The 26,549-nt window shown below is 35.1% G+C and overlaps 1 protein-coding gene across 15 annotated transcripts in view; it reads left to right on the top strand.

The window, feature by feature from the left end:
* CBLB (Cbl proto-oncogene B) overlaps positions 1 to 26,549 on the top strand; it is a 409,638-nt gene that overhangs the window by 296,860 nt on the left and 86,229 nt on the right. For all 15 annotated transcript variants that reach the window (XR_007407886.1, XM_049105236.1, XM_049105235.1 and 12 more), the window contains 5 exons: positions 6,002 to 6,158; positions 14,733 to 14,854; positions 18,071 to 18,208; positions 21,340 to 21,427; positions 24,053 to 24,184. Coding sequence is in view for 14 of the 15 variants with exons in the window: in XM_049105236.1 (XP_048961193.1) it covers positions 6,002 to 6,158; positions 14,733 to 14,854; positions 18,071 to 18,208; positions 21,340 to 21,427; positions 24,053 to 24,184 (637 nt within the window). In the remaining variant the exon portion in view is untranslated. The remainder of the gene's footprint in view (positions 1 to 6,001; positions 6,159 to 14,732; positions 14,855 to 18,070; positions 18,209 to 21,339; positions 21,428 to 24,052; positions 24,185 to 26,549) is intronic.

The raw sequence follows: 26,549 nt of genomic DNA, 5'->3' as shown, positions 1-26,549 counted from the left end.
TCCCACATTTTCTTCTCTTCTTCATCGTAGAGGTTTTTTTTTTTTCTTTTTTCTTTTTTTTTTGGTTTTATTTATTTATTCATGAGAGACACAGCGTCTGCCTTCAGCCCAGGGTGTGATCCTTTATCGTAGAGTTTTTATGTAAAAAAACTGAGCCACCCAGGTGTCCCTTCATCGTAGAGTTTTTATGTAAAAAATGTTAAAGTTTTATATATTCAGTTTAATATTCATACAGAAATGTATACAAATCATAACTGTGAGGTGAATTTTCATGAAGTGAACACACCAATGTAAATACCACCCAAATATATAGCCTATTCCTGTAATAAGGAGAACACTGTTTCCCTCCAACCGCTCAGGAAGTTCCATACAGCTACTTGGTATCCTGACTTCCAGTATCATGGAATCATATACAGTTGAAATCATGCAATTAGTTCTTTAAAAAAAAAAACAAAAAACTGGCTCCTTTCATTCTTTATGAAATTCACCCATGTTCTTGAATGTGACAGACTGTTCATTCTTCTTGTTCCAAGGTGCAGCTGTACCTGTTAGTTCTATTGATGAGGCTCATTGGGTTCTTTCTTCTTTGGATTATTATCAGTAGTGCTATTATGAACTTTTCCTTTTATACTTTTAAAAACCTATTTGTGCATTTCGGTTGGATGTAGATCTAGGAATGGGATTGCTGGCTTTCAGTTTCTGCATAATTTTAGCTTTAATAGCTTTTAGTTTTCTAAAGTGGCTTACCAACTGAATTACCTATGAAAAGTGTCTAAAGGTTCCTGTTGTTCCATGTCTTTCCCAGCCCTTTGATATCCTTTGTCTTTTCTTTTTTTTTTTTTATTCATAAGCCATACTAGTCAGGTCAAGTGGAATGTCACTGTGTTTTTAATGTACATTTTTTAATGTACATTTCTCTGATGACCAATGAAGCTGAATATATCTTTGTTTACTGAACATTTTGATTTATTTGTGTATGTGAAAATCATTTGCCCAATTTTGAGTAGTTATTATTAATATTTAGATATGAATCTTTTGTTGATTATATGTTTCTCCCAATGCGTGCTTTCTTTTTCATTTTTCATTTTTCTTTTCATGAACACAGGTTTTAATTTATCTTCCTTTATCCTTTGAACATTTGGGTCCTATTTCAATTTTTTGCCTGCTCCAAAGTAATGAAGATATTATCTACTTTCTTCTTAAAAAAACCTTTAATCTTAGACCTAAATATGAAAGATAAAATGATAATCTAAAATGAATTTTTATATAATATTAGGTAGGGGTCAAGATTCAGTTTCTTCCATATGTATATCCATTTGACCCAGCAGCACAGCATTTATTGAAAACCTCATTCATTCCCCACTGCTGCTAACTGATATTGCATACCCAGCCATGTCTGAGGCAAATAGTGTTATAATTTTTGTTTTTAATTGATTCTTTCTATGATTACATAATATATATTAGTAAATTATATATTAGTATACTAATAAATCTTAGTATATTTATTTCTAATATACTCTAATGGCTTATACAGAAAAAGAAAATAATCACTTAAACTCCCATCATGATTTAGTTCTTATCAGTTAAACTATGTATTGATCTCTTCAGACAGTCTAGATAGTTATTAGCATTCATTCATAGAGATTATATAATTTCAAAAATGGTATTCCCATTTAAGTGTGTCATGGACACTTTTCTATGACAATATTCTTTTGTACTACTGTTAATTGCTGTTAAAATATTATAGTCTTTGAATGTAGTATGTCCTATTATTACCACTGAACATATTTGTTTGCAATTTTTTACTATTATGAACAACACTATATTGAAGAGACTTATGGGTGGATATTCGTTCATTCATTCATTCATTCATTCATTCATTTATTTTTAACGTAACTTTGTTAGGTGAAATCCCTAGAAGTAGGCTTTTGAAGCTTGATGCCAAATTGCCTTCTAGAAGTGCTATATAAATGCTCATTCACACCTGAAGTGTATGACTTTTCAAATGCCCTAACCTTTGTTGAGATTAACACCTTTGTTATGTGGATTTTTTTTCATAGGAGTTAAAAATAAAACTTGTGTCCTTTTATGAACTTGTGGTATCATGAAAATGTTTTGCCTTTCTTTTTTTGGTGACAATCTCCTAACATTTTTTGTCTTCCATTCCTTTTATTGTTTTTTTTTTTTTTAATGCAAGGTATTCAAGTTAGAATATGCAATATACTCTTCCACTTTTACAGAGGAAGAGAAAAGCCTGGAGGATTGGAGTGACTTGTCAGTTGCTGACCTACTGACACCTTTTCAGTTTTGTTTCCCTGTATCTGTTTTTATCTGAAAGTACACTTAGTCTGTTTTCAAGACTTAAAATAAAAAAAAAAGACTTAAAATATAGTTACACTTGGTTTCTTGATAAACATACCATGACTTATCATCTGATAATAAAATAATGTAGCCTTATATTAAGTTCTTATCTCTTCTGACTTTATATGAACAGACTATTACCCTTTCCATCCTCAAAAGATTCTGTAGGGAGAAAACGAGTGGAGCATAAATTTCTAGGCTCCTTCTCCATGTAACACTTCTTGCTTTCCCTAAACACAGTTTAATTTCTGTGTTTACACAGATTTTAGTTGTGCACCTTGTTTGTCTTCAGCAAAGAAGAATAAGATACAATTTCTGTTTTCAAGGAGCTTCATCTCATGGGGTTTCCAAGACACAACCATTTTTTTCTATAATAATTTTTGCACATGGCACAATTTATTTACAAGTCTTTCCACTTAATTTGATTGTGACTTGATTTATATTTCTATTCTGAACCTACCACAATGGCTGGAATATACAAAGTCTTTCCTAGGCAAATTACTTAACCTCTTTTTAAGCCTCAGTTTTCCCATCTGTATCATGAGGATAAATATATTATCTGCCTCATAGTGTTATTGTGATAGACTCCAGTAAGAGATATAAAATACGTGGTGATTGACAGAGAGGGTAGACTGTCAATCAGTCAGTCAGTAAAGCATACATCAATAAATGGCAGCTTGTACCCCTATTGGAAGTCTGTGTCTGGCTAACCATTGGCCTTGTATTCCATTCTTTGTGGATTAACAGCTACTTGTACTTTTTAGTTGATTTTAAATTAACTCAACTTGTAATTAAAGTGACATAATTGTAAGTGGCAAAAAGGACAAATTAAAGTATTTCTGGTTGGTGAGAGCTTGAAGCTTTTATATTCTTTTCCTTCTCTTTTTCTTCCTCTTTTCTATTCCCAGATCTCTGCCAGCACCATGAAGTTTACAAGTGTTTGTAAAGCAATTTGTCATTAATATTTTCTCTGACTCGCTTCATCTCTAGGGAAAGACAGTAGAAACCACACTGCTCTGTGCTGTGGCTACAGTTTAATTAAAGGTGTGAAAAGCCATCCTCTCCGTTTCCCCCTCCCCCCATACACATTAGGAAAGAAGGTGGTGGCAACTTGAAGTCCTCTTTGGAAAGGTTAGATCCTTAGTGCAACAGTCTTAGAACAGTTGTTTTTTGAAGACATCATTGCATGCTATTTCTGTTCCTCACTCATGAAATTCTCCTCCTCCCCACCATTCTCTATGGTGGATGTTTGGCTCAGGTGATCAAAGCAGAGGTACCTGTTGTACAAATCTTGTATATAGTTAGTTTACCAAATAATGCTCTTTCTTCTTAATCCCCGTTACTACCCTTAATCAAGCTTGTTTGGACCTTAGGTTTATCACAAGTGAACTGTGAGCAAGTGTCATTTATACAAGTACTGTGGAAATGTAGCTGCTCCCAAAGTGGTATGTTAGACTACAATTTTAGAAGTTTGCACATTTTTAAATAATTTGCTCTGGGAAGTCATTGGGTATTGAAAGGAGTTATGATCTGCAAGCGCCTTAAATTTTGGAATGAAGATCATTTTTTTTTTTTATATAGTAACAGATACCAAACGTGTCTGGTCAATTGATTTACTTGTATACTTCATACACAAGTTTCTCTTAATACTTCCATGCAAAAGTAAAACACACACTATTCTTAAATCAGTAGTTCCTTGTGTAATTTTTAAAAATTTGAATACTATGGTTCACGTCCCTTTTATGTGTTGAATATTTGAACCTTAATTAGGAAAAAAAGTGTGCTTCTTAAGCACTACTTTCACTGTAACTAATGAAACTGGACACAAGTGCATATTTACACTTTGCCATAAATCAATAGCCTTCTAACATTATCAGAAGTTTTCCTTGTTTTCTTAAAACAGCAGCATTTTGTTAACCTTAATCAGAGCCTGACGTGTGTTTCTTCTAAACGGCGTCTGATGTGGTGGCTCTCTTCGGTTCTCTGCGGTTTCCTGTTTTTTTCATACATAGAGAAAAGCCTTTTGATGTATTCAGTCTCATATTTTTCTTTCTTTTAGTGGTATATCAAACCTAAACTTTTTTTTTTTTTATAAGTACAGCATAGTATCGTAAGCCTGTCCCACCATTCATTTATTCATCTTGCTGCAGACCACTCCTTCTCTGGAATTCCTCCAGGACGTCCTTATATATCCACTCCCACCCCACCCCCAATTTTTTTTTTTTTTTTTTAGCATTACACGTCTTATTTGTACCCTATATGTATGTTCTTCAAGGACAGATAGTATCTCGTATTTTCATGATTGTATTTATCCACAGTGCTGTGCCTTAGCAATTAAGAGATCAGTGACTCTCCAAGTGTTGTCCCCAGACCAGCAGCATCAGCATCACTTGGGAACTTGTTAGAATTCTAAGGTCTTTAGCCCCACCTCAGTCTTAATGAATTAGAATATCATGGGTTGTGGATCAGCAATTTCTGTCTTCATGAGCCCTTCAGCCATCCTGATGAATGCTCAAGTTTGACAACCACTGCAACAGATAATTATTGAATGAATATATAATTGTACATTTATGATAATCCTTCACTGGGGGAATTGGACAGGATAGGGCCAATGTAGGCCTTTCTGCCTGAGTCTTTTATTTCTTAAAAGGTGCTAGTAAAGAAAACTGTAAGAGTTAAATATTTATCATCTTATAAGAGGGTATATATAGCTCTTATGATGCCCTATTATGAAAACTGCAGCTTAATATTTTAAAAACATGAATGATTTCTTCCACCTCTTCAGGAGCAGGCATCTAACATCCCAAAAGGAGGAAAATTAACTAAAGGATGAATAATGAGTGTTACTTATTTTCATGGTGGGGAGGAGGTGGCGAATGTCAGAAACTGGTCAGGTGGGGGACAGACTGGGAGATCTCCCAGGATACCATTTTTTACCCTTCTAAACTTTTAAACAATGTAAATGCTTTTACTTAATTAAAATTTTGATGCATGATGATATTTAAGAAAAATAAGTTTTTAATAAGTAAGTTTCTATATGCTAACTAGTGTGGTTGATTAAAAAATTTTAAGTTTCCTTTTGTATTCATATGAAAGGTTAGATACTGTCCTTTTTTTTATCTGCAGAACACAAGGGAGTAAGAGTTAAATGCCTTCATGACTTTTCACCTGAGCTTTCGCAAAATGGTGGATTTAATTACTCTTTTGGACCTTAAATAAAGAATTCCTACTCTTATATGAGCCCATAGTTTATAGTTGTTTTAAGGAAATAAAGAGAGGGGAAATTTAACTTGATTCAAAGTCTTGTGTATGCAAGAGGTCAGACACACAGGACTTTGACTTACTCCTTTCTTTTGAATGTATTTTTAGAAATATCTTTATAGCCAGGGATTGTTTGAGAGAGAAATTGATTTAGATTTCTGTCACATTCTTATCAAATGGGAAATAATCCATTTAGCAAAACCCATTACAGGGGTTCTAAATTATGAACACCTATTTGTCTTATTTTTTTGGTCAACTCTATCATTTTGGACAAATGCAATTAATTAATGTTATGATTGAACTGTGCTGTTTTGGTGGAAGATAGTCTTAAATGACATTTGATTCAATTACTCCTTTTTTTTTTTTCCCCCTTGCACAGAACTATTGTACCATGGAAAGTATTCAGACAGTGCCTTCATGAGGTTCATCAAATTAGCTCTGGCCTGGAAGCAATGGCTCTGAAATCAACAATTGATTTAACTTGTAATGATTACATTTCAGTTTTTGAATTTGATATTTTTACCAGGCTCTTTCAGGTAAGCTTTTTATTTGGGCTTAATCCTCTCCATTTTTCTAATCTTCCCTGTGTGTGCAGGTGATGTGCATATGTTCATTTGTGTGCACATGTATGTGTACATCTCTCTCTTTCACACACAAGCATGAGAAATAGTCTCATTTTTGGTAGTCTATAATTTCGAAGTTGGTGGTGTTTTTGGTCATTGCTATAAGTTTAGGGCTTAAGTTTGGAGTATCTGGTGCTATGAGGCTGGTGATTGCTTGTTAGCTTTGAAAACAGTCATGCAAAGGAATTTTTAGAATTTCCTATTTAGTTTCTCACTTTACTTTGTCTTTGTAGCCCAGTAACTGACAATTCAAATTTTATGGGTGGGCGTTTGCTGAGGTTGTATCCCAGCTTCTCCCCTCTACCTCCGGCATTCATTTGGTGAGAAAGGAAATAGTAAACTTGGCAATAAATAGTAACTTTATCAGGTTCTGCATAGGAGATTCCAGTGGTTTGCACTGTTTTACTTAGACTTACATTGCTCATTCAACCGTTTGTTACAAATATTTTTTCATGTCAATAAATCTTTTTCATTAATATAATTATTGATTTTCATTTGCTACATAATATTCCATCAAAATAGTATGTCATTAATTTAACCAATTCCTCATTTGGAAAATTTGGGGGTGTTTTTCCCCATTTTCTCACTAATATGTATGACTGTGATATTATCCTTCTTGTCCTATTTATTGTTTTAATTTTTTAATCTGTCCTTTAAAATTATCTTCGCATAGCTTTTCAGAAGCAAGTGTCATTCAGTGATAAAAGCTAGATGCTATCATTTTATTCTTTTGTATATCTTCATGGAATGACCTAAACATGAAAACTTAAAATTTGTGTTTTGAATTTGTCTCCACCACTAAATTGTGTATCATCTATTGCATTCAATTCAAGTAGTCACAAAAATGAAAAAAAAATCCCACTTAAAATCTTTATGATTGTAGTAATTCTATAGTAAGTGAAATAAAATTGATCAGAACACAAGCTTGCTTATGTTCTGATGCAATTTTATATTATTTTAGTCTACAGTAAGATTTACTTTCTTTGAAACATGCTTTCAACAAATGTTGGTATAATATTGGTTTTCATGTTTCCCATGTTATAAGAATTTCCCTTTTCTGATTTACGATTCTGTTTGGCACTAGTTTGCAAGGATCTGGTGACTGATTTATGTAAGAAACTAAAATTGTGTGGGATTAACTTTTAAATTATGAAAGGACCTGTTAATAGGAGGCAAATTAACTCTTGTCAACAATACTTATGGAATACATTTTATTTCATTACAACTTTGAATTTATAATTCTACTTAGATGTATAGGATAAGAAATTAGATAAATGATTACAGAAATTGTGCTTTTGCAAATATTCAGTTTATACTAGTTTCATGATGCAGGTTCAGTTCTAGACCCATACAATAAAGTGAATATCACAAAATAAAGCAAGTCAAAAATTTTTTTTGTTTTCCTAGTGCACATAAAAGTTATATTTACACTATACCATAGAATATTACACGTGTAATAACATCATATCTTTAAAAAGCAATGTATTTACCTTAATTAAAAACTACTTAATTTCTATAAAATGCTAACCATCATCTGAGCTTTTAGTGAGTCATAATCTTTTTGCTGGTGGAAGGTTTTTGCCTCAATGTTGATGACTACTGACCAGGGTGATGAAAGCTGGGGTGGCTGTGGCAGTTTCTTAAAATAAGACAACAATGAAGTTCGCTGCATTGGTTGATTCTTCTTTCACAATTTCTCTGTAGCACACAGTAGGGTTTGAAAGCATTTTACTTGCAGTAGATCTTCTTTCAAAAACTAGAATCCGTCCTCTCAAGCTTTGCCGCTGCTTTATCAACTGATATTTTAAATCTATTGTTGTTTCAACAATTTTCACAGCATCTTTATCAGGAGTAAATTCTATGTCCAGAAACCATGTTCTTCACTCATTCCTAAAGAGCAGTTCCTCATCCATTAAAGTTGTATCATGAGATTGTGGTCATTCAGTCCCATCTTCAGGCTCCACTTCTAATTCTAGTTCTCTTGCTATTTCCACATCTGCAATTACTTCCTCCACAGAAATCTTGAACCCCTCAAAGACATCCACGAGGGTTGGAATCGACCTCTTTCAAACTCCTGTGACTGTTGATATTTTGGCCTCTTCCGATGAATCACAGATATCCTTAATGGAATCTAGAATAGTGAATCCTTTCCAGAAGGTTTTCAATCAACTTTGCCCAGATCCTTCAGAGGACTCACTATCTAGAGCAGCTATAGCCTTACAAAATATCTTTTAAATAAGACTTGAGGGCTCCTGAGTGGCTCAGTTAGTTGAGCATCCTGCTCCTGGTTTTGGCACAGGTCACGATCTCATGGGTTGTGAGATTGAGCCCCACATTGAGCTCCACACTCAGTGGGGAGTCTGCTTGAGGATCTCTCCCTCTACCCATCTAGGGCTCTCTCTCTTTCTATCTCATAAATAAAATCTTTAAAAAAAATTATAGGACTTGAAAGTTGAAATTACTCCCTGACCCGTAGACTGTTGTGTTGGCAAGAATGAAAACAACATTAATCTCATTGTACACCTCCATCAGAGCCCTTGGATGACCAGATGTATCAACAGTCAGCAGTAATATTTTGAAAGGGAACTTTCTGCCTGGAGAATTATGTTTGAAAGGGGGGCTGAAAATGTTCACTACACCATGTTGTAAACAGGTGTGTTTTCATCCACACATCCATTTCTAGAGCACCAGCAGAGTAGATTTAGTATAGTTCTTAAGAGCTGTAGATTTTCAGAACAGTAAATGAGCATGGACTTCATCTTAAGTCACGAGTTGCATTAGCCCCTATCAAGAGTCAGCCTGTCCTTTGAAGCTTTGAAGCCAGGCACTGGCTTTCCCCAACCCCCCCAGCTAAGGAAGTCCTACATGGCATCTTCTTCCACTAGAAGGTCATTTTATCGCCATTGAAATTCTCTTGTTTAGTGTAGCCACCTTCATTAATTGCCTTAGCCAGATCTTCTGGAGAACTTGCTGCAGCTTCTACATCGATCAGCATTTGCTGCTTCACCTGGCAGTTTTATGTTACACAGATGGCTTCTTTCCTTAAACCTCATGAACCAACCTCTGCTGGCTTCATACTTTTCTTCTGTAGCTTCTTCATCTCTCAGCCTTCCTAAGATCGAAGAGTTAGGGTCTTGCTTTGGACTAGGCTTTGCTTAAGGGGGAAGGTTGTGGCTAGCTTGAGTCTGCTCTGCAGACCACTAAAACTTTCTCCATATCAACAATAAGGCTGTTTTACTTTCTTATCAGTCCTGTGTTCACTAGCGTAGCACTTCTCATTTCCTTCAAGAACTTCTCCTTTGCTTTCACAACTTGGCCAGCTGTTTGGTGCAGGAGGCCTAGCTTTCAGCCTGTGCTGTCTTTCAACATACCTTCCTCATTCAGCTTAATAATCTCTAGTTTTTTATTTTAGGGGGAGATAAGTGTGATGTCTTTCTTTCATTTGAACACTTACGGGCCATCATAGTGTTATTAACTGTCCTAATTTCAATATTGTTGTCTCAGGGAATAGGGAGCCTGAGGAGAGGAAGGGAGATGGCAGAACACCTGGTCAATGAAGTAGTCAGAACACACATTTATGGGTTACATTTGACATCTTATATGAGTATGGTTTGTGGTGCCCCTCAAAATGATAGCAGTGGCATCAAAGACCACAGATCACCATAAGAAATATGATGATTTAAATATCTGAAATATTTTAAGAATTACCAGAATACAGGCCATCTTTTTGGCTCAGGTGATGATCTCAGGGTTGCAAAATTGAGCCCCTTTCTCCCCCACATTGAGCTTTGTGCTCCACGGGGTATCTGCTTGCGCTTCTCTCCCCCTCCCCCTCCTTGCTTTCTCTTTCTGAAATAAATCTTTAAAAAAATTACCAAATAATGACAGACTTGAAGTGAAAAAATGCTGTTGGAAAAATGGTGCCATGGTAAAATTGCTCAATATAGGGTTGCCACAAACCTTCAATTCGAAAAACAAAACAAAACAAACAAAACCCCACCAAAACCAACAAAGTGCAGTAAAGCAAAGCACAATAAAATGAGGTATGCCTGTGTAGGCCATTAGCTTATTTTTTTCAATCATTTTTAAATACATTTTGTAAAAAGACTGTGTTACCTAATACTATTTTATGATAGAACCTCTCCTTTCTTTAAAGGTTTCTGATAATTTTACAAATAATTTGTTTCACATAATACAAGGACATTTGAAGTAGTAGAAACCTTGTTTCTTCCCCTTATGAAGGAAGAGAGAAAAACTATTTTCCTACTTTAAACCTAACTGTTCATTCTGGAAAAAGTGTTTTTTGTGGGGAGCCTGAATGACTTCTTAGTGTGGATGTTAAATGCTAGAGTGCCTCAGTTATTTATGAAAGGTATGAGGGTACCTTAATGTTGGTTAAACACTTACCTAAGCTATATTTAATGTGTGCACGTATTTTCTTATAAGCTGTTTCACTTTAAAACAGCATAGGTAATCTTAATTTTTTTATGTCTTATTTATGCTTGCTGGGATGGGAAAGGAAAAGAATCTTTTTAAGTAGACGTACCATGAAAAGTTTTAGGTAAAAAAAAAAACAAAATACACCTGTGGACCCAAAATGCCCAGTCCCTTTTTTTTTAAAAAATTTTATTTATTTATTCATGAGAGACACAGAGAGAGAGGCAGAGACCCAGGCAGAGGGAGAAGCAGGCTCCATGCAAGGGAGACCAACGCGGGACTCGATTGTGGGACTCCGAGATCATGCCCTCGGCCAAAGGTGGACACTCAAACGCTGAGCCACCCGGGCATCCCTGCCTAGTCCCTTTTAAAACACATAATTACAGAAGTAGCTAAAGAACTCTCATTAGCTCCTATATGCTTCTGTGATTCTTCACTTCTTTTGGTTTCATTATTCAGATGCTTTAACTAATACACATGTGCCTTAAAATTAGGGCTATGCATAGAAAAGTAGATTTGTTAGCTTCCACTGATCTTTTGTTTTTATACAGCTTTAAAATTGAGGAATAGGTTTTTTGTAAGTTATAATTATGCATTCTGTATGGAAAATGTATTTTGGGATGCCTGGGTGGCTCGGTGGTTGAGCACCTGCCTTTGGCTCAGAGCATGATCCTGGAGACCTGGGATTGAGTCCCACGCTGGGCTCCCTGCATGGAGCCTGCTTCTCCCTCTGCCTGTGTCTCAGCCTCTCTCTCTCTCTCTCTCTCTCTCTCTCTCTCTCTGTGTGTGTGTCTCATGAATAAAAAAATAAAATCTTAAAAAACATAATAGAAGAGGCTACTTAAAAATATATATATGTTTTGTTCATGGAAGTAACCACATGAACGTATATTCTTCTGTAGTCACAATGGTGGTGATGATTTGGCAGTGAATTCTGATATCTCTAAATTGTTGAGAGTGTGAGGTATTTAGCAGGATGAGATCTGAAAGGAGCTAAGGTAAGTGTTCAAGATTGGGACCAGACACAGAGATCTAGGATAAAAGATTTCAAGAAGTTGTCAATGGAGACGAGGAGATGAGGTTGAGAATTGTCTAGGAAATGTAAGAAGGGAAGAATGTAAAGCTGGCTTCCTAGTTACGTTCTTTTCCTCTCTTCCCTTATCCTCAAATTCTTCCACAACTGGAACAATGCCAGGAAGTCATTGGAACAATCTTGTGGAGCTACCTTCCTCATTTCTTCTTTCTTCTGCCTTTAATTTTGTCTTTCTCCTCTCTGAGTATTTCAGAGATGCTGGGATTGGCAGGTGCAAACGTCCTGGAATGGAAATAGGGATTTTGCTTCCCTCTTCCGTCTCCCTGGGGCTACTGCTCCCCTTCTCCTTCCATTTCCCCACTACTAGAGAAGATAGGGTTGCCGAGAAATGGGGCAATAAACTTGAGGGGTGGCATGATAAGGAATGGGTGAGTTGGGGGAATATATTCATGACTATGGAATATATAGCATCAATGGAATAGGGAACAAAAGAAGAGGAAAGTCATCTGTCATAGCAGGGGATAAGAGTGAATCTGGACAGACCAGTCCCCATCCAGGCTCCTCTTCTAACAGAAGTTAGAAGACAGGGGCAGCCCTGGTGGCTCAGCAGTCTAGCGCCGCCTTCAGCTCAGGGTGTGATCCTAGAGACCTGGGATCGAGTCCCACGTCGGGCTCCTTGCATGGAGCCTGCTTCTCCCTCTACCTGTGTCCGTCTCTCTGTCTCTCTGTCTCTCATGAATAAATAAATAAAATCTTAAAAAAAAAAAAAAAAGAAGTTAGAAGTCAGGAAAAGGCTATTCTTGAAAATAGTAGTATTTTGGAAGAATGGAGGGAATAGCTTCCTTAATTCATTCAATTAGTTTCTGTAGTCATTTAAGAATCTCTAAGTAATTTTGTGTTGGTGAGTATGAAAACATTTCTTTTAACCTAAACAAATTGCAAAAATAATTCTTATTCTCCAAAGCATTTTATGTTGCCTTCTTTAGGCCACTGGTTAGCAAAATACTTAAAACAAACAAACAAACAAAAAAAACGGAACTACCATGTGTTTCTGACTGTGGGTTGCTTTCACAAGGAAAACAGTACACAGACTCTTTCTATTACAAAAATATTTTTGTAGTTAGAAGCTGGCCCTCTGGATTATGTACTAAGAAATGGTTGCTTAATACTGTAGCAGTTGGCTCAAAATTCCAATTTCATTTTTTTTTCACTTGTATTCTGATCTTCATATTGGCTGTCCGTAAAGTTCAGCATCTTTTTTTAACAACTCTTCCATTAATTTTTGTAGACTTTAATGGAAGTGACCCAAATATTTTATATTCTTTCCATCCTTGTCCTTTGCAGATGGGGAAGTAGAACAAAACAAAACCCAGTGCCTAGACTAGCTGTTATTTCTCAGTTTTTTTTGAAAAACATGTGCTGATATTCTTCCAAGTATTGTTTGTGTAATTTTTAGTCATGATTTTAGAAGAAAATTAGAAACATGTTCCCCCCCCCCCAACTGCATAGATAGAACCTCTCCTAATAGTATTCTCCAGGGCTCCTTTTTGCCCAATTAGATATTTTAGTGTGATGGGGGGAATGCCCCAAAGATTTTTCTTGTTATGTCAGAAAAGGTTAAAGAACTCTTCATTTCTAAATCATTCTTTCCCTTGTTATCCTCATCTCAAGAGATACCATCCACCCTGTAAATCTGAAACTTTCTTAACAATAATGAGGAACAAGTCTCAAAACAAAAGCAGGAGCCCCTCTACCAATGAGCATGTCTAGGATGCCCATCTCAACAACTTTCACTTGGAAACATAAAATACCTTTCTCTCCTTTCTGTAGAAGATATGAGTTAATAATCTGGCACATCAGATAGAGTATGATGCCAAGTTCGTGGAATAAATGGAGCTTCAGCCTTAAAAATATGGCAGAGATGATTCATTCACACCCTCAAGCAAAATTGTCTATCACTGTCTTTTTTTCTCTTAGCCATGGTAACTTGAGGGCTAACTAATCACATGAAAGAATGGTACAAACTCTTGTGTGTTCATTTATGTATTTTCATGAAAGATTTTTAATTTACTACTACATCATAAATCCTCTGTAATTGTACAACAATTATGTCACCATGGAAAGAATGGTAGGTTGGGAGTCAAGACTTATCAGACAAGTCATTGTTAGAGGAGCTTCACGACAGTTATGCCTTCCTGATCACTGTGTTCTGATACCACATGATGCTGGTATCCCTTTAGTGAGCAAGACAGGCATGTTCCTTAATCTCATGTAGCTTTTGGTTAATATATCACCTTTGCCAGATCACTTATATTCTATGGTATGGCTTCTTATTCTAGAAAATTAGATACCTTAAAGGTATAGCTTTGAACAAAAACAGACCAAGGGAGATAAGGAATGTGATGAGAACTAATAGTATTAAATAGAGTGGTCCAAGAAGGCTTCATTGAGGAAGTGACATTGGAGAGGAATTGCCTAGATATTTGGAGAACAAATTCTGGTAGAGGAATCCGCAAATATAAAACTTCAGGGGGGAGAGTACCTTTGTTTCAAGCCAACTACAGAGAAGAAGCCAGGGTGCCTGGAGAGGAGGCTGGAAGTGCAAAAGCCACAGCAGATGGAGAGGAAAGGGAACTAGACATCAACCCTAAAGTCCTAGACCTTTTATAAGGACTTTGGCTTTTACTCAAAGTTAGAGAGTTTTGAACAAAAAAGTGATGTATGTATCAAAATGATCACAAATGCCATACTGGGAATAGAATTTGTGAAGAAAGTATGTAGTTTTTCTTTTTTTTTCTTTGTATTCTATCCTGTTTTCTGCCTAAAATTTCTCAAAAAGAGAATAAGGTATGGCATGTTTGCTGTTAGGTGATAAAAGTTGACCCAAGCCACATAAGCTCATATTCACTTAAAAAACATCCGAGAGTTTCAGTAACTATATATTAAATGATGGGTTGGTATATAATTGGTAGTTGATATTACCTAGATAACACCTTTTCATTTATTCATATTTTTAGCCTTGGGGCTCTATTTTACGGAATTGGAATTTCTTAGCTGTAACACATCCAGGTTACATGGCATTTCTCACATACGATGAAGTTAAAGCACGACTGCAGAAATACAGCACCAAACCTGGAAGGTAAGCCTTTTCAGCAGTAATATTATGTGGCATATCTAATGATGAAAAGTCCTCTCTTGTCCTTTTAAGTAAATTGGTAACACCCGTGGCTGGAGGAGGCGGGGTTGTTGGGGAGGAAATGCTAATAGACCACAATGGTACTTATTAATTGAATCCTTTATATTGATTCATTGTACTTATACTGTGTTCATAAAGTGAAAGAGTATATGGTACCATGTAATTTGATAAACTTAGAAATGTATTAAGTCTCAGAGCTCTGATTTTCAAATTGGAGTATTAGCATTGTCTGTTTTCATGACACCTGGGTTTGTGTATAAAATTGTAAGTGTATATTGAATACTTGAATATTATGCTAAAGACAAAATAAATCCATTTCATGTTCATTATTTTAGGGTATTTTTCAAGATATTCAATTTGGTTCTATGCTAAACATAATTACATATAATACATAAAAACAAATATAAGTACATAAAAGCATATGTATATGTACATGATAAACACGCATAAGTATCTAAACATATATAAACCCATTCCAACCAATTTCGTGTTCTTAAAAATTCCTTTCATACTATCTTATTCTTTGTAGTTTCAGAATTCACGTTTTGTTTTTCCAGATGATGAAACTAGGTGAAACTCACAGAAGTTGGCTGTTTGGTCAGCCCCTGTGGCTTTGAAATTGTACCTTATTACAAATCTGGGATCAGAAAATCTCTTTCCTGGTTCATGCATTTACCCCATGTGCCATTAAAAATGCATTAGTTACATGGTAGGTGTTTGTGCTTTGTCAAGCAGTGTGCTGAGTATGGCAGCAATGACAGTGGAGACCTGTCCTCACACACTGACATTTTAGTAGGAGATAACAATCCAACATCCATGAGAACACTGGATGAATGTAGGAATGAGTTTGGCTGTTTTTTTTTAATGGTTACACTTTTCTTTTAATGCCATTTTTTAAATCTGATTTGTAGTGCAAATGGTGTTTGTCCTTTAACAAAGTAGTTTCTAGTACAAGCTAATACTGTCGATTCCTTTTCCTCTGCCATAATTAAAATTCCCATCTTTTTTGTTTCTAAGATTTTATGTGGTATATAAAAAGAAGGTAGTGGGTACAGAGAACAGTTTGGCTCCTATTGAATGAAGTCCTCCGTTTAGATTAGGGAGACTTGGTTCTCATTGAGATGCTGACAGTGGCTTAGATGAGTCATTCTCTTTTGGTCAAGGATCCCTCCTAAACAGATTTTTCCATAACGTCTACTCTATAGATTGGTATCAAAGTATCTTCTTGTTCTTGGCGTATTATTTGAAAGATGTGCTATGTTTGAGATTACACAATCATACAAATTTAACACAGAATTTATTTGGGAAATTAAGAAACCCAAGTCCCTTTTGTATTCTTTTATTCAAGATCATGGAGATAAATAATGTTGGGAGAGAACACTGTTGGGAGCAAAAGCCAGGCCTCATCACTATTGGACTAGTTCTCTTAAGAAAAAGCCAGTGTCCTCCAAAAGGACGTCTTGCTTTTCTTCCTAACTTGCCGTGTAATGGTTTATTCTACTAAGTTTTAGGCAATGATGAAGTGGTCAGTCTGTGGTATAGTTATGTGTAAAGTGTGATGTGGTATTTGAAATGTAAACCTAAGAAAAACTCGGCGAACAGATCAAACAATTTTGATTAATACTTGTTTTACAAAATACCTGTTTGTTCTCTTTGGAAAGTCTTTCTTTTCTTTAGCTTCATGGTACAGAAAATAGTAGGACATTCAAAGGACATTGGAGTCTCTTAGGTTTTGCTTTTTGGGGGGATCCAACTGACAGCCAGAAGTCTGTGTGGAACGGTTTTGCCTGTGATTGTGATTTAAGGGTTCCATTAATTGGCAGGTCGGTATTCTGTTTCCAGGCTCTCTAGGAGAATACGCTTTTGGGCTTTCTTGAAAAGTCCTTTCCAAAGATTCCAAACAAGTGTGAAGTTCTCAGTATTTAAAAGTCACAACTTCTTCCTTTCTTTAAGAACCCAATTTTTGGAGCACTTGGGTGGCCCAGTGGTTGAGCGTCTGCCTTCAGCTCACGTCATGACCCCGGGGTCCCGGGATCAAGTCCTGCATCAGGCTTCCTGCATGGAGCCTGCTTCTCCCTGTGCCTGTGTCTCTGCCTCTCTCTCTGTGTATCTCTCATGAATAAATAAACTCTTTAAAAAAAACCCACAAAACCAATTTTCTTGGTGAAAGAAAGATGAAATCACCTTGCAGTATTAAATATACAATTAAATTGAATGACCATATAACCATTATATATGTTAATTTATCCTGTAAAGTTATTTTTATAGTACTTGGTTCATCAGTAACTAATGTACATTAAGAAATATGAATTTCTGTCACGTATGTATAGCAATCAGGGTACTCAAATACAGCCAACAGATTGTTGACCTACTTTTGAGCTGCTTAAGGGGTTCTAAAATCCAGATCTGGTTGTCATGATGGCAAGACTGAGTGCAGTACACTTAAATAAAGATAAATGATCTAAAATGAAATAAGCAGACAGCTGTATTAATAAATAAATAACAATGAATTTAAGATCGAGTCAGCGTCTCCTTGTCAGTGTCATTAATTTGATTTATATTTTTGAACTATTTTAACTTCCTACTGCAGGACATTGAACTGGACAGGGTTGGGTGGCAGCCATGAGCTTAATCTAGTTTGCCTTCTCATTAGTATAGTTCAGCCCTTTTGATCTTTCATTTAAAGATGAATGGCTGGAACACTTAAAAGAATATTATTTTTAAACAAGTCATTCACTAAAAATGCACAATTTTAAAATGACAAAGTAACATTGAATTCCATGGTAGAAACGGACTCAGTTTCTGTCTGAGGTGAACAAATTAAATTTTTACTTTACTTCCTAAGAATGATTTCTGTCCTGGCTGTTTCATACCATCACACTTTCATACAGAGCACCTGCTGATGGGGATGGCAGTGGATTTTTTGATTTTGAAGTGCATCAACTTCAATTCTTTAGTCCTATAGCCCTGGAAGTATTTAAATGGAATTATTGTCAGTGCTGCTTTTACAGATCAATGAACGGAGAAGGACAACGGTGTAAAAATAAGATAGAGCCTTAGATTCCGTTTATTTCTTGACTTTAAAACAGTCTAACAGATGGTTTAGTAGTTAACATATACTTCGAATGTGACTAAACATAATTTTCTCATGCTTTACAGCTACATTTTCCGGTTAAGCTGCACCAGATTGGGACAGTGGGCCATTGGCTATGTGACAGGGGATGGCAATATCTTACAGACCATACCACATAACAAGCCCTTGTTTCAAGCCCTGATTGATGGCAGCAGGGAAGGATTGTGAGTATGAGAAATGGGAGTGAGGGTGCTTATTATTCACCAATTTGAAAGATAGACACTGCTTTGCGATGGAGAGAAAAGATAGTAAGGCTGATGATCTGGCTGTTTTGGGTTTTTTTCTTATTTCAAGACTCAGAAATGGAGTGCTCCTTAGTTTTTATCGTTCATCTCTTAAAATAGTGATTTTAAGGTAACTGATTTGAATTAAATTGTATATGACAGCCAGTCAATTCCAGCATCAGATTAGAACACGAGTTTGTATCTTTTATGGGAGGAAAAAAAAAAGGTACTTAAAAGTAGTTTCAAATAGATGAAAAAGCTTATTAAGAAGATAATTCTTTAAAATCACAGACTTCTGTTGCTTCATGTAACCCTCCTTTTTATTTGACTAGATTTTCCTTTTTTTTCTTACCCTTTTCTTACCCCTTTCCTTCCTTTTCTCTTTGTATCTTTCTTCTTTTGATCACACTGATATCCAATCCCTATTCCAGAATTATCTGTTATTAGCTGTATTCAGTTTAACTTAAGCTATGCATTTTTAAAATTTTAAAAATAGGTAAGTTCTCCTTTGTCTTTCAGAGTAAGAATGACTTTTTTTCTTCCACACAGTTTAAATAATCTGATAGGTGCCTTCCTGGTAAATATCTCTCATTTGTTTTAGTCATGTGCCATTCCCTTCATCTTTTTGTTCTGTTTCCTGTTCTATTCTATTGTCATATCATCAAGCTTACTTTTCTTGCCCTTTGCCCTTACTGAGTGACTTAGAGACAGACGGCTGTTCCCTTATTTGCTGTGGCACAGATGGTGATAGAAACCTAGCAGGAGAAAGTCCACAAGAGTTAGCAAAGAGAAGAAAAATTACACCTTTTCTAAAATAATTGCAAGAAATAAAATAAAAATGATAGGATATATGTGAAGAAAAATGCATTTCTTATAAGTTGGGAGCTTTCAAGAAATAGTTACGTAAAAATTGTGCGGCAAACTGGTAACAAGTATGTATATCTGTTTCTTTAACTTATCATAAATTTGGTCTCCTCAGTTATTTATACCTTACTTGTAACGCATCTAAAGATTCATCTATGTAGCTTTTGATTCACTGTGATTACAGGATTTTGTTTTTAATCGAATGTGCTGTAAGGTTTTACTTTATAAATCGAGGTTACAAATGTAAATGGGGTAATCGAGGGTACAAATGTAAATTTGTACATGTGGTCATTTTGATACAGTTTATTTATATGTTTATAATGCCTTCCATCTATTCTTGAAAAGCTAATAAAATATTATTGTAATCATTAGTTTGGCCTCTGAACTCCTATGCAAATCAGATGTTAATATTTACATACACACACCCCTTCAGAGGCAATTAATTAGTTGAACTTGAACTTCAGTGATAGATTACATTAAAATAGGTCAGATTAACATTTTAATCTTATTTAAATCTAGGTCATATTTTTAGATTATATTAAAATAGATATTATTACTGTAGACAGGGTTTTTTCCCCCCGCTAAGATCAGTAAAATGCAGGATATTATCGGGCCCGTCTATCATCAGAGTCAGCTGTCTTTTCCTTATAGTTAATGCAATATATTATGACATAGGTAATAAAGAAGTTTACTTCCATAATCAGCTGAGATTCTTTATTCCTTCCCTGCTTTAGAGAGGGACTTCTCAGTAGCATCCTGGTTCACTGAGGAGGACAGTAATCACTGAATTTCCCCTTGCACATTAGATAGACCCTTTTAACCTTTCCTCTACCAACCTTATTATCGTTTTTATAATATTTCAGTTTTGAATTCTTCATAGAATTTCTCTATGTTAAGCATGTGGTGAACAAAAATGTTATATAATAACTTAAAAACTGGCCCTTATTTAGGATATAAAACGAAAGTTACTTATCAACTCTCACTTATCACTCTTCATTTAATATTTGTAGAACTTTACCCCTGTGGAAACACTCTAAATTTGTCATTTCAGATGTGGTCAACCCTTTCCTAAATTGTAAACAACAAAAACAAACAAATAGAAATCTCACTGATTTGTTCCTTACCCCATGAGAATTGTCTGTCCTCTAGGTTCATTTTTATTCTGTATTACTAGGAAAATTTGAACATTCATGAAAATATTTATAGACTATGTAAGGATAAATATTTTTTGTTACTTCACAGAACAGTTTTAGTATAGTTTTGCCCCTTAAAATAATGATCACAGTAGTATTCTATTCTGAATTTTTCATTCAAACTATCTAGAACAGAGAGCTACCAAACAAAACTAACTGTATAACTTAATCGGTCAACATAATCTAGTAGTAATATTATCATTTTTTCAAAATCTAAAGCAGGTATTTACCAACAGAATAAACTTCATTTTTAAATGAATGTCTGAATGAATAAAAGCTTTTAACAAGATGGTCTCCTTACTGTAACTTTGAGTTCTTATTTTAATTCTAACAGTGGAACCTCAGATTTATAAATGATTTTGTGTGTGTAGCTTGATTTGAAGTAAATGAAACATATAATTGTAGCATTTTCTGATTTCTTTAAACGTGTGTGCACATGTCTGTGTATGTGTTGACGTGTGTGTGTGTGTGTGTGTGTGGGTGAATGGAAGGTGAGATGAGAAGACACGATGGGAAGCTGGAAAACAGGAACACTGTGGAGGTGTCTACATAACTTTTGTAGGAAATTTGTGGGCTTTCATTTCGTTTTTCTCTTGTGTTATTAAGCATGGTGGAAAATAATGCACCTAACAGTAACTGTGCTTCACATGAAAGACACAACCATTGCAAGTAGGTGTACATTCAAAGTATTTTGGAATAGAGCATAAATGACAAGAAAAATAAATTTTTAACTTACCTAAAGGACATACAGATAAAGGTATTTAACTAGACATAGTTGCTTAGTGGCCAAGTCCATATTCATTATGTATTTCTCATATGAAAATGATTTCTAAATTTTTAAATGTCTTGAAAGTGACTTATAATATTATGGAAACAGTGGCCACACAGGTTCTTGATATAAGTTACATTAAAAGGAAACTTCAGCATGTGGGTTTGAATATAGAAAAATCTGATTAATGTGAAATGCACTTAAAAATTGTTTTTATGGTAATAAAGTTTCTGTTTATAATCCAGCTATCTTTATCCTGATGGGAGGAGTTATAATCCTGATTTAACTGGATTATGTGAACCCACACCACATGACCATATAAAAGTTACGCAGGTAAGGACAATTTCTGGTAACATATTTATAATTGTTAAGTATCTAATGCTTTTGAAATAAAAAACTTCCTCTTATAGTGTAGCTAAAATTATTAGTACAGATATTTTTTGCAAAAGATACTTTGAGGAATTCTAAAAGTGTTTGAGAAAAATACATTACTTTCTCCATTTTTTTGGATAAAAATTTCTGTTGTTAACATTCTTGCTTCCAATATAATATTGGCACTTATGCAGATATATAGATAAATCCATAGGTAAGTATATAGATATGAAGAGAGAGCCATAGGTTTAGAAAATTCCAAAGAAGATTAGAATAATGATATGCATTAGCTTTTAGAGTCAAATGAGTACTTGAAGCTTATTGAAGATAATAAATATATTCTTATAAATCCATTGTTGGCAGCCTCATAGATTGAATGGGAGTGTAAATTGATAAGCCTTTCTTGAGGGTGATATTCAGTAATTATCCAAATCCAAATAAAAACATTTTTGACTCTGGTTTCTGTATATACCCCTCACATAGATGCAGAAAGATCTGTACATTGGGGTATTCACTTTAGAATTTTTTCTAACATGAAAAGTTAGAAACTATTTAATCATAGGTTAAATAGTGTATTCATATTGCATTATATCGTAGAATCATTAAGAGGAGAAAGGTAGCTCCACATACTCCTACGGGAACTTCGGCATCTTTATTATATAGAAAAGTTCCATTACTGAAAGCTCAATTATGTAACATTTCATTTTGTAAAGTTATATTACATAAGTTCAATTTCTGGAAAGAAAGAAAGGAAGAAAGAAATTACCATATATGAACATATGAATATACTTTTTAAAAATAAAAACTAAGAAATACCAAACTGGTAATAGCACTTAATTAAGGAGGTAGGAGGGTTTGGGGAGTTAGGAAGAAGATGAAAGGGAGAACCTGACTATTTTATTTTACATAGAGTCTAGTTTTAAAGTATTTTATAATTTATATATTTTTGTGCTTTGTATCACAAATAAAAATCTAATAAAAAACAGAAATTATAGATTTTGGGGAAGACAAGAGGTAATTTTAAATTTTATTTTGAATTCTCCAGATTTAGTGGTCTTGGTATTATTGTGTGAAGCATATTTTTTGACATATGTACAGTTGATGGACAGTTTTTAAAGTATACCATATAATTGACATTGTTTTACTCGTGTAGTAATTATGTTCTAATACATGTAAAAGGACACTCACAAAAGACGGTTCCTCTTCATAGAGTCATGGTATAAATATACATATTCTGGAGTAATACTCAATTAAATTTTATAAATATTTGATTAACTTACCACTTAGGTTCCATTGAATTCTGCAGTTGTAATCTTAGCTTACTGTAATTTTTTAATAATTGCAAACCAGTCTTTTGGATGTCATAACAATATAAATCCTTAGCTATTATTTTATTTTAGGGACTTCAATGACTTACAATTTATTTTTAATTGCTTTAGATTTATTTTTCATCTTGATCCATTCTCATCCTTTTTCTTAATTTCTTTAAAAATTATACAGTCATACATACATACTTCATGGCAGACGCAGCTTACATAGAATGCGTATATGTGCAAGTGTATCCTTGTATATATGTACTTTTTTCTTCTCATCAAGATTGTAAGATCTTTTGGTAGACTAGGAGTTAAATATTGTCACTTATTTATCCTGCCCAGCGCCAGGTACGTAATAGGCATTTACTGACTGAAACATTGTCTCCTTTAAATGAATTTTTATTTCCATAATTCCCTTTCTTTGTATCCCTATTAATTTTTCATAATTTCTTTACATGCACTGATGTATTTGTGTCTTCTTTATGACATAGATCTTTCCAGTATTTGGACACCAAGATTTTTACTATGCCAAAATGTTCAAAACTAGTATATCAAGAGAATAGATGTTTAATAAAGCATTTTTGGTTGCTGAAGTGATTCATTTTCCTGACAGTGCTGTATTGGGAAAAGAATATGCAATTTAGAGATTTAATATAGAATTTGAGGAAAACAATCTAAACTTACTGAGCCTCAGGTATTTTTTTAATTCAATATATCTTATTATGCTTTGGAGACTATATGATAAATGTGGAACACAGCCCCTAGCATGCAGGAAGGTCTTGGCAAATGCTGCTTTTCTTCTGTTCTGGAATTTCTAACGGTAGTTAAGAAATAAAATTTAATGTTCAGTCAGTATCGTATATAAATATATACAATAACAGGTATGTATGTATGTATATTTGCAATTTTACAGTAAAATTAGATGAGTACTTACAAAGAAACTAAGGTTATTTACATTTTCTTTCAAAACTGTAAGTTTTGCCTTTTGAGTCAACATTGAAGCAAGTGCCTTCCCAAAAGAACAGTCCAAAACATTAAATAATCTAAAGTATTAAAAAAGATTATGCAATTGCTGATAAAATCTCACATCGTTTAAAAAATGACTTTGTAGACCAAATTGTGATTACCAATTTAAAACATGTCTTCAACGGTAACATTCTCAACAGGATCGAGTGTAAGGAATTTACTGTAAGTCGTTGTATTTGAGATAATTCAGTTTTAAGAGTTCATGTTAGAAATACATTAACACTGCCTTTTTTCTCCCAAATTGCAGGAACAATATGAATTATATTGTGAAATGGGCTCCACTTTTCAGCTCTGTAAAATTTGTGCTGAGAACGACAAAGATGTCAAGATTGAGCCCTGTGGGCATTTGATGTGCACCTCTTGCCTTACAGCGTGGCAGGTATGATCCAGGCTTAATGGGCAACACTGATGCCTTCCTTGTATCCCCTCTTACTATTTCTCTTTTCCATTTTCTTCATCTTAATGATTCAGGAAATGATCTGTTGAATGCTGTTTTTGAGTAGTTGTTTACAAAAATCTCGTGTTTGATTTTCTGCTTTATATAATTTCATTTTTCTTGCTGTGTTTTATGTTGTTTCTTTGGCATGTGTAATTTGATTTTAGGATTTAGTCATAAACAGTACCTCCATAACACCACTGATCTCAGAATGTCACTTATCAATATTTCCAACTCTTCATATTTATGTGCTTTATTGCAGGTCAGATTCTATTTATAGTAGGTCACATTCCGAAGCGAAATAAATGCTAGTGTATAAATCTTGTGTTGATGTTTCAACGAGCCCTGTTCTCCTGAGGAAGTGTGGTTCCTGTCTCACATATGCGTGCAGTTGCCTCCTAAGGCTAATAAAATAGGACAATCAGACGGGGAGAGTCTCCTAGATACTTAGAGATCTCACAGAAACAGGCTAAAATTTCCAATTTGCAGAAGCAAAATCTAAGACAAACTGCCTTCCCCTCTGAATGCAGGTATTCAATAAATATAAATTGATTTGGTGTTTTAGACTAAGACCTGGAGAACAACTGGTTTCCCCAAGGGCTTTCTTATATTTCTTTGTCTGTAATAGAGGTTGGGGTTTAAAAATGGATCTTCAGATAGATTTCCAGTTTTGAGTATTTGAAGGATTTACAGAATATTTTGATCAAGTCATTTTTAACTGTTTAACACAGTATTGAAGTCAATATTATTGATGGGGTTTGGAAAGCAAGTAATTACATTTTTCAAATCTTTTTAAAAAAATTTGCTATGTAGGGCTGCGTGGGTGGCTCAGCAACTGAGCATCTGCCTTTGACTTAGGGCCTGATCCCAGGGTCGAGGATTGAGTCCCACATCAGGCTCCTGCGTGGAGCCTGCTTCTAAACTCTGCCTATGTCTCTGCCCCTTTCTCTCTCTGTCTCTCATGAATAAATAAATAAAACCTTTAAAAAATAGTTTGCTGTTGAGTATATAATTGACATCCTTACCCTGTTCCTGAGCCCTCTCAGTCCTTGATCTTCTCTTCAACCCAGAGCCTCTGCTTTGCCTGTAGAAGGAAAGCCTCAGAGGATCAGGCAGGGAGAATGCAGACTCAGGGCCACTGGTACTGTTGAGCTCATTACTTCCTAATAAAATATAATGATTTTCACATTTCCACAATCTTACAAAAAGGACCTCCTTCTTCCTTTGGGGAGATTTGAGAAATTGATGAAGAAAAAGAGAAAGGACAAAGAAATGAATTAGAATTGATTTATGTTCTCTTTACTTTCTTTAAAAAAAAAAGATTTATTATTAGAGCGAGCAAGCACATGAACAGGGGGGAGGGCCAGAGGGCGGAGGAGAGAGACTCTCTAGCAGAGTCTGACTTGGGGCTTGATCCCAAGACCCCAAGATCATGACTTGAACCAAAATCAAGAGTTGGACACTCCACCTGTTGAGCCACCAAGGCACCCCCTATTTATGTTTTCAGTGTCATTTCTGAGCTCCAAGATATCTTTCCTATCTCAGTAAAAATTGCTCAATATCCCTATACTTCTCCTTTTCAGTATGCACTTGGTTTATATTTTACTTTAGCTTTTCCTTAATATAAATGCCCTAATTTCCCTTTATCCCTTCACATGGGGAATTTTGTAGAGTATAGGGAGAAGTTGGAAGAAGAGTGGTGCTCAGTGTGACATCACGCTGATTCTTAACGTCTAGGCACTTGATTGCTACATAAGTTATATTAATTGTTCTGCAGACTAAACAAGGTCTTTTTATAAATGACTTTAAGTAAGTTACTCTGGTAGAGAGAGAACTGTTTGCAAGTGGATTTCACATCAGTAGAAAGTATTACAGAGATACTCAGTGCCCGACTGACAGATTGGACTGTTAGGATGATTTGCTTTGCCTGAGACCCATTCAGTATCTTAGGAGAAATAGACACCAATTGTGTTTGTCACCCCTTTGGATTGACTTATGACTTCGGGGTGGTGTTACGGTCCTGATGGTACAGAGAAGCTAAAAACTTTGTATTTCTCCCAGAGAAAACCAGAGTTTAGGCTAGTACAAACTCCTAGTATTCTCTGGCCCCACGCGTGGCCTGTGTCTTTGGCCTCTCCTCCCGGGGCCTCAGTCTGGGAGCATGCGCATACGTACATGTGGCAGGATTTGCCATCTTCAACTCAAAACGAACCCTCGCGTTTGGAAGTGAAGCTGGTTAAAAGTCAGAAGCCCCCATTAGGTTGGCAAACCCTTTTACTACCAAAGATTATTGTTTAAAGCATCATAC

The sequence above is a fragment of the Canis lupus genome, chromosome 33, assembly GCF_003254725.2.
Source record: "Canis lupus dingo isolate Sandy chromosome 33, ASM325472v2, whole genome shotgun sequence".
Lineage (NCBI taxonomy): Eukaryota > Metazoa > Chordata > Mammalia > Carnivora > Canidae > Canis > Canis lupus.
This window is presented reverse-complemented; position numbering and strand designations above follow the sequence as displayed.